Source organism: Pleurodeles waltl, chromosome 1_2, assembly GCF_031143425.1.
Source record: "Pleurodeles waltl isolate 20211129_DDA chromosome 1_2, aPleWal1.hap1.20221129, whole genome shotgun sequence".
NCBI lineage: Eukaryota > Metazoa > Chordata > Amphibia > Caudata > Salamandridae > Pleurodeles > Pleurodeles waltl.
In genome coordinates, this window is record NC_090437.1 from 680,425,469 (window position 1) to 680,439,144 (window position 13,676).

The window sequence follows — 13,676 nt, forward strand, 5'->3', positions numbered from 1 at the left end:
TTCTGGTGGGGGTTTTTAGTGCCAGTTTTTAGGGTCTCCATACTGTCCCAGGATATAGGTTGTATCTTGAGGGAATAATTTTTGCACAGCTCATTTATGCACTTGTCACTTTTATTCAATTTGTTTACACTATTGTGATTTTAAGGAGCACCATTAGGATTATTGTCTCTTTTTAATCAAGCATTAAAGTGTTTTATGTAAAAAATATATTTATGTGATGTCTCCTGTTTTTATTATAGGTATACTTTATGATTTTTGGAAAAAACTAAAGTTTAACAACTGTTACACTTCTGTCCCACAAATACATGCTCAAAACCTTTCTAGAACTCACACACAGGCTAACTCTTCGTATTTGATTCTGGAATTTGTTTCCCCTCGGGGTGTGACGAGGCTTTTGGACAGAATGCAATTCAAATGTTCTATTTATTTGGACAATCAAGTAATTGTCAATGTGAACCACTAAAGTCACTAAATAAACTAAAGCTCTCCCCCTGGTAGCTATGGGACAAAGCAGACAGGCTTAACTTAGAGGCAATGTGTAACGTATTTATGGTGTACTAAAACAGTAATGAAGTCAAAATGCAAAACAATAAAATCCCAAAACGGATCAGAAAAAATAAGAGTATAACTTAATAAACCAAGTGACACCAACATAACAAAAATCCAGTAAGGGGAACCAGAGATAGGAATATTTAAATTTTTGGAGTAAAATATGGCACCAAGAAGCACAAAGTGGCAACGGCTGTAAATGGTTGCAGTAGAAAAGCACACCTAGGTGCAATCTGATGCCGACTGCGATGGAGCATGGGATGGATACACTAACCAGATTCGTCCTGGTCACTGGTAAGACAATTTACCTTCTGCCTTTAGTCCTTTATGTACCAATCCACCACAGGCGTACACTTCTTAAGCCCCATGGGACCTCATGGGAAACACTTTGAGCCTCACACAGTGGTAGAAAGAGGAAAGAGATGGGTCCAGTTAAGGTCCCGTGGCCACTGGTCAGCTGGGCAGTTGAAGGAAAAGGCCTATTGTAGCTTGTTGTGCCCCTGTACATTTACCAGGAGATCGGTGTTATGATCCCTGGAGTGCACTTCTTTGTCTTGGGTACAAGAGTGAGGTCCAGTCTTTTAGGCTCTTCACAGATCTCAGACAGCAAGTTCAGTCACCTTGTGGTCTTCTGAAGTGGGTGCCTAGAGTTGCCTCATTTATTTCTGGCACAAGCTAGTATGAGGGAATGACCTACGGAGACGCCCTAACTAATGAGGTTAATGTGCTCAGGCTAATCCTACCCACTTTAGGCATTTGCAAGATGACCAAAATATTTCTCCACACTAAACTTGGGCTCAGAGTACAGGTGGTGTATGTGGACGTGCGCTGTGGGAACCCTAGTGTCTGGCTACCCTGGCAGAATTCTCGTTATGCCACGTCCTCTGCCCCAAGTAGGACTCAAGGGACCCTTGTTGTTCTTCCTTCAATTTGTGTGGTCATGGGCTCTGCAACACATCAGGACGACACTTCCCTACACTGAAGATCTCCTCCTGTTTATTCTGCCCTACCTCCCACACACAATGGACTGGACTATGTGATTGGGAGCAAGAAGTATAGCAACGATTGGAGACTGGTTTTCCAGACCTAGTGACGGAGTTTGACATCTCTGCCCCCCTCCCCACAGTCCCTCACCCACCCCACAAACAACCATTTTCTCCTTTGCACTGGAGTGGGAGCTGCTACAAAGTGGATGTGGAGTAGAGGATTGCTGGAACCCACAGGGCACACTTGCCTTAAAACTATCTGCACTACAACAGGCCAGAAAAAGGCAATCACACTTCACTATAGAACAGTATTCTCCCAAGCTGGTCACAATCTCTCCCCCTTACAAGAATATTGGGCGACAAACTTAGGGTGGGAATTGATGGACAAAGACTGGGATGATGTCCAAAGTCATCCCCTCGCACCTCCCATAATGCTCAAGAGAAAGAGTTAATTTTATTAATAAACTAGTGGCAGAGAAGTAGCATATGGCAGCTAATAAATTTGTAGATTCAAAAGCCTAACAAAGGAAATAACGTAGAAATGAAAATGTACACGTTTAAATTGTGATGGACATTTGTGCCTAACATTTGTATTTTAACACCACGTTTAACATGAAATTATTGTGTATTCATAAATGTGTGCATTTTTTATGAATATTAATATGAAAGTATTTTTAGTTGAGAAACGGTAGATCTATTAATTATGAGTATTAAATAGGTATGAATTAAACACACTTGTACTGAATTAAATGAATTCCACTAGCGTGAAGAAAAATGTGTTTAAAATTGCTTTGACATAACATGAATATTATTTGAGATTAAATAATTTGCTTTGCACATATGATTTGAATTGTAAGGTGAGTGATAGGTTTATTAATGTGCATTTGGGTTTCTTGATTTGATTAGGCCTTAAGATTCATTTTTTTACAGCAATGGTAAAACATTTGTTCAGCTCCATCCTGATGCTGCTATCAACTGACAGCAGAAGATGGTGACTGCCCTGCTTGATGAATCATCTTGTATGCTGTCCCACGATGAGAGATATAACTAAATGTGTTTTATTGTTTTCCTTTTTTAGCTTAGTCACTTACCCTAGCTTATTTTTAGAGTTAGTTGCCCTAGTTAGATGCTTACCAAATTATTTTTGTCTTCCTTTAATTTTTGCTGTTGCCTGCATGTGTTAGCCCGTTTCCACACATGCTAGTCCCAATTTTGGTTAGTGATAAGGATGGCCCAGCTATGAGTTTTGATTGTTGAAACTGTATTTCGGTGATTTACTGATGTCACCATCATCTCCTTTGAAATCTGGTAATAATGATCATATTGTATTATTGCGCATCTATATTACCCTTTTTGAGTGTCTAACAGTATTGATGTTCAGTAGGTTGAATCTTTTAAAACATTTTGGTCAGCCTATGGTTTTCATGTATGTCTATACCTTAGTTTTGCACACCATTTACATGACATTAATTTGGGGATTTAAAACTTTATTCTGTCTGGAGTTTGATTTAGTATTTAAATTGTTATGGTGTTTAGTGTTGGTTGAGATATGTCGTTGATTTGATATTGAATGAGTCGGACTGCTACACTCTTTGTCAAGTCCAAAGATTCAGTCGACCTCAGAGGGTAAGAGTTTGTGATGTTGTCTCATCCCCCAAACGCTGGTGGTAGTTGACCCCTTAACTGGAGAATAGGAATTTTCTGGGGCCCCAGCGCTCCAGCACTCACTTTAAATTAATACAATACTAGTATACTTGACGCCTAAGCAAATCAACAGAACTGTAGTGAATCCTATCTTGTTTTAATGGGAAGCAGGAGTTAGCTTAGCCTTCTGGCTTGTAGACTCGCGCCCCCTTCACCCAGGTACTTTACCCTACTTAGTCTGCTCTGTTTTAGCACATTAATTTAATTATATCTTTCCAAGATGGCTGCATTGTTTTTAGTTAGTCTAATGTTTTAGTTTCATGTTATCAGTGCCACTGTGCTAAGATCATCTCACACAGATAGTCAGAGGGATTCCTACCAGATGCCATTGACGCTAACGATGTTGCACGTCGTCTTGACACTGAACCAGTCTTCGTGTCCCCACAGAGTCTAATCTAGGGACCTCATTCCAAGGTAACAAGGGTAGGGGGGCTCTTCCCAGGGACACAGCATTGGCAGATTAGGTTTATCAGACCTAGCTCTCTTTAGGTTAGGTTCATCATGTTAGGGTATTAGGACATATATCATATCTCATGTCGTTTTATGTTATTGCAAGATGGTGGGGGTCTTGGTGCTAATGACTCTCGTCTTCACAATTCTGTTTTGTGCACTGTTCATTATCCTCATCATTGCAGCCCTTGGAAAGTATCGTAGATTAAAGTTTTTTTATTAAAAACCTATTAAGCTTTTACAGCATCTCCTTCATTGCCTGTGTGTTTGATTGAGACATGTTGTTCATGTGAGAAAGGGGTAATCTCCGTTTAACCACGAGATTTCCTGAGATCTCGCACTCTAGAGTCCATGCGTAAAGGCTGCCACAAATCACCTTTTACTGTTAGGGTTTTTGGTGAGGTGCTGCTTGTAACCTGGGACGGTTAGAACGACAGTTGCAACTTGTTGTAGGATTGGCATAGTTGCCTACAAACATAAGTACTGTCATCCTTAAACTAGCAGTCTTGCCCACAGCAAGAGCCAAACTACGACAGAATGTTTTCGGGAGCAAAGGCCACCTATCCCAGTTTACCATCTAGATGGGGAAGTCTTACCACATCGTTTGAGATTGCCAGACTCTCACACCATACTGGGACACAGTGATGACCCTTATAAACGAAGTGCACCTCTCATAATGCTTGTTTTAAATTAATATAGTACTGTTATCGTCACAGAGTATACCTGACACCTAAGCAAATCAAGAGAATGTTCCCAGGGACATAGGCCGCCTGTCCCAGATGCCATCTAGAAGGGATAGACTTACCACACAGTTTGGGATTTCCCATCTTTCATGTCATACTAGGACATCGTGATGGCCTTTATAAATGCCGCTAACTGGTGCAACCTGAAAAAGGACCCCCCGTGTCTGCATACTGGGACTGATTCCCAAACCCCATACTAACACCATCACCTCCAAATTTGCAGACATCGCTTTAATACTGGCCTGCCAACATATTCCCATGTTCTGGAAATAACCTACGGGCCCTACACTACTAGGCTTGAGAAGAGAATTGACTATGCTGGGGGAATGTGAAGTTGCAAATATAACAGGTAAGAAGGGACAGTGCAGCCCTGAACACACACAAGCATGGGATTAGATAATGAATGACTGTCCCTTGAAAACCCCAAAAGGCCACCTACTTTCTATCCCAGACGAAGAATCATCAGATGAGGATCGCACCACTACCCCTCACCGACATTACATCGTGCCACATGTGCATCACATACTGACCAGAGCACAGCACACTTTTTGATAAGCAGGAGTCCTCCATTAACGGAACAAAATGCCCAGTGGGACCGGTCACATGCCCTCTAACCTGGGTTTGAAACACACCTATAATTACCTACATTCGCATAATTGAAAACCTTAGACAGAGTCTCTGATGTGCAACCAGGAAAGAATGATGCTTTCCCGATTGAATCCTTATTAACACTTTTGAAAAATAAAACCTCTTTTAGTTACAAATCTAAAACCTCATCAATTGATCTTCCCCTTCAGAGAACCTAGATTTCTCTTAATCAACTACTTTTCTTATAACTGTTTTTAAGCTAAACGTTTTCCATCAGACATAGCCTTAAGCAACAATCACTTAGTTGTATTTACATTTAGACCACTAAATACTCACTTACCTTTGGTTGCAAAAGCAAATGTTTCCAAGCATGGATCAAACTTTCAACAATTCCTTCTCCGAATAAGCCTGCATCAACGGTCTCCGTCACAACCAGCGACACTCTGCGAAGTCATATGCAATGTCTTAGATTAAAAGGCCCACTGGCGCAGTCTATCGTATGCTTCTTGCTCTAAATGGAACATCAAGTTATTTTGAGACCTCTGTCACATCACAATATGGGGCCAGTAAACAGAAAAAACATTGAAAGAAAAGAAAACTATAGGACTGTGGTTGCTTGCGATACTATGCAAATATTCAGCATCCTCATACCCTCATTTAGTAACAATAAAGCAAAAAAATATATACAGTATCTCTATTCACCATTACAGACTATACACACTGAAGAGGTACCACTTGCCCTTCACAATTATTTAATACATAGTTATAGCTTATTTCCTTGAGTAGCCATGATATATGTTCCCCGTTTATTCCATTTCTGATACCCTCCTGCATGTACAATTAGGGACATGACACTTAGAATCCCAAGGCTAACATCTACCACACTGCAGTGAAACTGAAAAAGGCTTCCAAAAAATTAAGGAAACACACGGCATATGTTCTAGTCAGTTCATGCCAGGCCCATCCACTTCCAGGTAAACTCTGCACACACACACACACACACACACACACTTAATTCATACATGACGAAGGCTTGTATGTATACCCTACACTGGAGGAGTCTGTGGGTGGGTGGAGAGGGGGGAAGTTATAACATCAAATCAGTCATAAAAGTAAAACTTCTTTATTCCTACATCCAATTACTGAAAACAGATTAGAGCAGTGTAGATACTGGTGGATGGATGCCGCATAACCTCAAGTTAGGATCCGTGTACCCATGCCGCAAAAGCCATTCTGGACAAATCCAGCAGCTAACCTAGATGACACAACCACTGAGAAAAGTTTGCATAACACGGTTGTCTTGATTTTACGTAATGGCTAGTAATTTCTTAAGCAGGTATTAATGCAGTTGCACAAGTTAGGCATTTAGCCGCCCTACACATCTTCTTAACTAAAATGGCTTTCTAGAAAAACATGCATGATGCTTAGCTTCAAGAATGAATGGGGACACCTTCAATTTCAGAACAGAAAAAATGCAAAGCCCTAAATAGTGTGTGTGGTACACCCTCAGGTTCCAGCTTATCCGGTACATTTTCATGACAAGTACCAAATATATGGTGGGCCAGACCGAAATCACTCGGAATTCGGCTGCCAGGCTACTCCTTAAAATATCCCACAAGGAATATATGTCTCTAAACAACTTTTGGATCCTCACTGGCTGCCAATCAGCAACAAAATCATGTTGAGTGCTTCACTATCAGCCACAGGGTCATGAACAAAATGGCCTTGTTTTCATTCAGCATTGCCTTAAAGACTCCTGTTTCCTTCACTCCACTTCTGCTCACCTACTTAGGCTACCCGATATTCCATGGGCTCTCTGTGGCGGACAAGATCCATTCAACTTTCTTAATGAAGCCAATCAACTTTTCTGTGACAAATAAAAACATGTTTGTTGGCATCCTACACCTTAATATAATCCTGAATTCACCCCACTTTTGGAGGTAGCTATTGGGCTCTACAATCAGTCTTTCAACCATTCATTCGCAAAAACAATAACACTTTCCAACTCCTATGTTGTAATGAAGGAGACCAGGTGGAATGATATCTAATTACAGTACAGGATGTCTCCAGCTCAGATTACTGCCATGGATCAACAAAAACCTATATCACCTTTTAAATGAGTTGGAAATCCAGAAAATACCATTGTCAAATAATAAGGACAGTGCACCAAAATGTTTCTGTGAAAAAGGATATGCATTTCAGAGTCAGACAGAGAACAGCACCCACCCTCCCTTCTGATCAACTTAATGGACACCAACTGAGCTGTTTTATTGGCAAGAACTTGACAAAAGTTACGTTTTGTTTGCAACAAAGATCCCTCGCAAATATTATTATAATAATAAACCCAGTCATGGAATGTAGTTACCAGTGTCATCTTAGACTCCTTTCTCTGCCACGCATGGAGTAAAAGATAACTAAAATTATGCATGCATGGGCTGTAAACGTTCAACAGGCAAAGGCTGAGTTCTTCAAAGCTGTTAAGTCCAGCAATGGTAAGTAAGGGTCTAAAACTATCACCCTATTTACGATAGTGTATAAGAGAAATAAAATAGTCAGACATACAAAGATGCTGTAGCTATAGCTAACAATTTCAGAACACCTGACAAGAGCAGGAAATATGTTTAGGACGTTCTTGCCAAATCATCCATAGGCATGCCTTGGAAGAGACGACCTCAGGCAATTTGAGGGGCAAACTGGAAATTTCTGATCTGCCACGGCGACTGGGGAGAGAAACCCAGAAGTCCTTGCTTAAAATCTATGAGTGCACTGTCCAACATTTAGTTGTTGCTCATAATCTATCAGGAGGCAGAAACAAGATGTGCTAACAGTGTATTCAGCTAGGTGCATCTGCCTTCAACACTTTGCACTCCTGTCAAGCTGACATCTGAAGGAACCACAATTTTACAGGCCTCCACAGAGAATTGAAATGTGTTTCTTTTTGTAGGAGAAAATTAACATATTGTCAGTATAGACTGTAACTACAGGAAACCACCACAGGCTTCGACAACGAATGTAATGAATTTATACCACTTCATTCACACTAAGTGGACTCTTTAGGAGTATCACTATTCAAACAGAAACAGCAGGGACAGAAGCTGTGCAAGCTTCACTCACCAGAGCTTTCATTTTACATCTGCACAGTGAGCAGGACGAGCAAGTAGCAGTGTTGGCCCTTCATGGAGTAGTTAGCGGTGTCATTTCTCCTGTAACTGTCATGATAGCTCTGGTTCTATGCCACGTCTGTCAACTGTGACCTACCAAACAACCTACTGCTGGTCAAAAATTAAATTCTCACCTCATTTTAACCCCCACCCCCCCGGCCTTCCGGCCTCACTCGGCACAATATATTCTACAGTTTTGTTTTTGTTTGTCAGTATACATATGCAGGAGTGAGGAAGCCGAAGGGTTGTAGTATTCAGGTGAGTCTCACAGGTGATCAGTTGCAGGTGCGGTCCCGTGGGAGATCTTTCGACGACAGTGCTTTGTGAGTCAGTTGCCCTAGAACATCTTAGAATCTTGCATAAGCACAAAACTCTAAAATGAGAACTCTTCCAGCGAATAGGAAATTGGCTTAGCAAGCAGTAGCCACTGCCATTCTTGACAAAAGGGAGACCACGTCCCTCCACCATCCTCTGTACTTGATAATAGGGCAAAGGATTACGACAGATAATACAAGAAAGCGTTCCAGAACCCTTGCTTTTCTCTTAGATACACTCATTCTGCCTCAGTGGTGGTGGCAAAATTTTGTTTTTGCCCGTTGCCACAGAATAATGTTTGCTTTGGTTGTTGGAAAGCACTTGGTTGCATAACAGCAGTTCCAAATGAACAATGATATGACATACTACAGCAGGAAGAGTTAGTGGATCAATCCCTATTGCTTCTCTATGAAAATGCCTCTCACACCACAGATGAGGTACTTTAAAAGTGCAAACAGGTGTGATTACGGCTACGTTCAAGAGTGCAATAATATAAACACCTGTGAGACAGGAGTGGTTTCATACCAAATCATACCAACAGAGAATAATCTAACTCACAATAACAAGGATTGTCCAATAATCTATTTTTTTTGTAAAACCTCTGCTGCTTCAGTTTCTGCCATAATTACAAGACTGTTCAGTAGAAATGTGCTTTCTATCATCAGATACACCTTATTCAAGGCCAATTATACAAAGCATCAGCAAGTAATCTCTTCCCCGTACTTCTCTTTCTTCCTATAAATTTGCAGATGTAGCCTCCAGAGTTCTTGAAATGGATTCAGAAATGTCCTCCACTTGAGGGATCAAGTTAGTGCTGGATGAAGGAGGTGTGGGTTTAACTCCATGTGCTTCATTGTCCTCCCTAGGTATCTAGTCAAACATCTGACCACCCAACACCTTTTGCACGTTTTGCTCAATGGTTGATTCATCAAGGCAGTTGGATTAAATTAAAGTATGTTCTTGGGAGTCTCTTGCTCAGCGAGTACTTCTAAGGTTTAGGAAAGAAATTTAGTGATACCTTGATACTATGCTTTCCTTCGACTTGGAAACAGTTGTGGTATCCAGATAAATAAGGGCTGTTCTATTTCAGAGATACAACGCAAAGTAAACAGAACATCTAATCCACTTACCATCTATAAGCCATATGCAGACTACTTAGTTCTAGAAAATACTACTCATCAAAAAATAATTAAAAAAAAAATAAAGCTGTCTTATTTATTAATTAGGGAATGCCACAGAGAAGTGGTTTGGAAAGAATGCTGGATTTTCCCACAATCACAGTAAATAATATGAAGAAACTGTAGGCAAGCAACACAACTATTACTCTTAACATTTTGATCCAGCTATTGGAGAACATCCCTCAAAAACAAAATGTAACGTACAACACTTTGTCTTGACGTATTTTGAACCAAAATATGACAAACTTGTTCACAGCCATTGTAGACACCTCAAGAGTTTATAATGGTCAATAAGCCTTTCTTAGATCAAATCAAATATACTTTTCGTGACTTACAGTTCCAACCCTCAATATTTTTAAGAATCCTGGAAATTTAATGTGGAGGACAGACTACCCTGTTTCTGACAATTTGGGGTTATCTTCCATGGCCCTGAAACAACAGGCAATTAAATTGTATTATGGTTACTGAGGCGCCACAACTAAGACTTGAAAACATAACATCTCAATGACTTTCACCACAGAATGAAAAATCATCTCACATTGAAGGTTTTAGGATGTGTTCATCAGAAAGCAAAGGTAGTTACAGGATGTTTAGACAGGGGCCCTTTTGGGAGTGTTGGGGATGGTAGAGGTAGCATGCTAATACTTGGGGACTAACTGGACAGGACTGTTGTGAGATTTGATAGGGTGCTGCCTACCCTGGAGCGCTGTCAGAAGAGGGCACTGGCTGGCCCTACACAATGCTGCTCTAGGGAATGCTACAGCCGTGAAGGACCCAGGCAGGTGAAGTTAACTACGTTTTAGTCCATGCGTCCATGAACAGTTTATTACACCAACAAGGCAGTAGTTATTTAAACAACGGCGTAAACAACCTGGGATCAAAAATAATCACTATGGTTTGGGCGTAGGAATGCCAGGTCCTTCAGTGGGGAGCGATGCACCCCCAAGACTTTTGTGAAGACTTGATGCAGTGTGCTGCAGTGGGCAAAGGAGGGTGGGTGGCCTGGCACCGCTGGTAACAAGCCGAGGACTTCTCTATGTAGCAGGGGACCTGGATCTTAAAAATGGTGATACTTGCTCGACAGAGAAGGATCCTAATGCTGTGCCCAGCACCAATATGGACCAACCATGAGTAGGGAAAGGCTGCACGTGTCAGACCTTGCCTGATCCCCAGTCTTACCAGCCCAGAGTGCCCTGGATATTGGGCTGGCAGAGATGGCTGTCTGGAAAGCACTACTATGCTAGACTCTATTCTTATGGTAATAATGGATGCAAAAATAATGCTAGAATAGAAAATAGACTCTGTGACATCAGACCTTACCTTGTTGAGAGCAGATAAAAGGAAACTGATCGACAGGGTAAGCAAAGTTGAAAACTGTGTGTTAGAGGTACCACCAGAGATTTCCGAGCTAAGTGCAGTTCTAGTGAATATTTTGGAGAGGGTCAGATTTCTCGAGTACAGGGCTGAACATGCGGAGGAAAAAACTTTCATGGTTTCCAGAGAGCAAGGAAAGCAAAGAAGAAGCCTTCTTAGAAGAGTGGATCAGAAAGACCCTGGGCTCAGAAGGACTAAACAGCTTCTTTGCAGTTGAAAAGATGCGTTGAGTCCCAACATATTCCCCTAGGCCCGGCATAGCACACACAATAATCACAGCCAAACTATTACACTTGTGGGACCAAAACACCATCCAACACCATTGGTGATGCACAATTTGGAATTTCGGCTAGTTCCAGACTGCACCACAGCAATACAACAAGCAAAGAGCTCCTTCTGGTTGGTTAAGGTGAAGCTGAGGAAAATGCTTCTGTTCCCAGAGAGGATGAACATCATGTTGGACAAGCAGGCCTATTTCTTTGCCGACCATAATGAGGTGTGGGCTTGAGCAGAAACGAGAGAGGCGAATAGCGCGTGCGAGGGTATTTGAACTTGAGGCCACAACACCCTACTAGGCATAACCAAACAACGCAGAGCGAATACCCACTTCTCTCCAGGCAGCAGCTGGATATAAAGAGGCTATGGCACTGGTAGTGCCACTGCAGAAGCTATCGAAGCAAGGAACAGATGAAGAGGACGATCCAGTAGAGACTGACAAGGACTTTCCCAAAATAACAGATAGGAGGCAGGTGACCCAATATAGCCAATTATACATTCATGGTAAATTGTGTCAAACAGCATGATACCAGGTTGAGTTCATGAGGGATAAACTGGATTGGAGGCAACTGGTCGGGGATGCTGGGGCAACAGCAGATCAGAAATATTTCCCCCCCTTATGGCAGTAGGCCATGATGGTTCTTTTTTTTTTTACTCTGAGGGAAGTGGGGGAGGAAGAGTCGGAGGAAAGGGGGTGGGTGGGAAAGAGGTGATAGGACATGGCTTTAATAACAAATAGTCAGTTGGGGACAACTGAGTTTTGAAAATGGCTACAGGGTAGTTGCAAACTTGTCCCAGGGAAGTTTATGTTCAGGGAATGTTTTTTCTCTTCCTCTGCCAGCAGCCACCATGTGACTGGAACAAATTATGGAATGCGAGGATGGCATGAGAGGGACAAGATGAAACTGCAATGCAAAAGGAACGGGCAGCTTAATGGCACAACACTGTCTGCATATACACATTAGGTCCACTTACGTTTAAGTCCAGGGATATCATAACAGATAGTGGATTGGAAAGTGGATACAATGGGGCAGTACGCCTGTCTACATGAGCAGATAGATGACAGCATACTTCATTTGGTAGGGCATTATTGTCCCAACGTGGGTCAAATGGCAAACCTAGGATACATTACATCATTGCTAGCATGCTGCGTGCAAGACCCAATTGTGATCAGTGGCAATGTCCATGCAATACTGCATGTGGAGGTGCCCTGCCGAGGAGACCTGCCAAAAAGTCAGCAAAGCCATGTTTTGGCATGTCCTACAGAAGAGCGTACCCAATTATTCATGTTAAATGCATAGTCAAATGAAAACCCACAGCCCATGCACCAACCTACATAATTACATGGGGAATAAGCAACTGCCATGCAGGGCAGTGTGGGGAAACTATGCACAATGCATAAGCTCAGCTGCCTTGCCATGCCAACCTTTTTCCTTAGACTCCCTGTTTGCACTGGACGAAATTAAACTAGCCATGATGAAAATTAGTACAGGCACGACCTCTGGTCCCTTGGAATTCTACAGGATGTTCCGGGGCAGCTGCCTAACTACGTTCTAGACTTAAAATCAACAGCCTTTGTAAGAGATGAACTCCACTGAACCACAAGAGAAGCTTTTCTAGTCATAGTGTTGGAGATGGACCTCAATCTACTCAATGTAGTGTCATACTGTCCCCTCCCTGTGTTAGATCTGGATTGTAAAATCTTAGGAAAAGTATTGGCAAACAGGATACTTCATGTCTTGCCACAGTTGCTCCATCAGCACCAAAGTGCATTCATCCCAGGTAGTAGTACTACCACCCTTACTGTATGCAGATACTGGGAGAGGGACAACAGCTGACCCTGGGAGATGTTATAGTGCCACCGTCTTTCCTGAGAAGAGGGACTGTTGTCTTGTAATAACGTCTGTATTGCAATCAAATGCTTTCTCATGTCATGTTCAGCACTGTACTTTTCTCAATAAAGACATGTTAAAAAAAAAAGTATGCAGATTATTCCACGTCATTTACAGTGTCCACCCCAAATGGAATAAAGAAGCAGCAGTGTCCACACATAGGAAGAATCCTTTTTGATTAATTAGAATAGGAATTTCTGTGGTTGGTCTAACAATAAATGGGTTTTAGTTTCACCGTCATCAGGTGGATAAAATGACTGTGCTCCCTGCCAATGGCTTGCACTAAAACAGGCAGCCCTATATCCAATGCTTGATCAGTGCAGCACAGGATGAGACAATGGCGCCCCGTTTCTCTGCACTTTTTGCTTTGGTAATGGAGCCACAGGCTTGTGATGTGCATGGGGAATGGTGAACAAGTGGGTTTATGGATAAGCAGGTATACAAGTCATTTCAATGTTTT

General features: G+C 41.9%; 1 protein-coding gene across 2 annotated transcripts in view; it reads right to left on the reverse strand.

The window, feature by feature from the left end:
- The window catches only part of PRMT9 (protein arginine methyltransferase 9), a 249,634-nt gene that overhangs the window by 147,960 nt on the left and 87,998 nt on the right, over window positions 1-13,676 (reverse strand). For both annotated transcript variants that reach the window (XM_069242627.1, XM_069242628.1), the window contains one exon: window positions 5,361-5,463. In XM_069242627.1, the coding sequence (XP_069098728.1) occupies window positions 5,361-5,463 (103 nt within the window). The remainder of the gene's footprint in view (window positions 1-5,360; window positions 5,464-13,676) is intronic.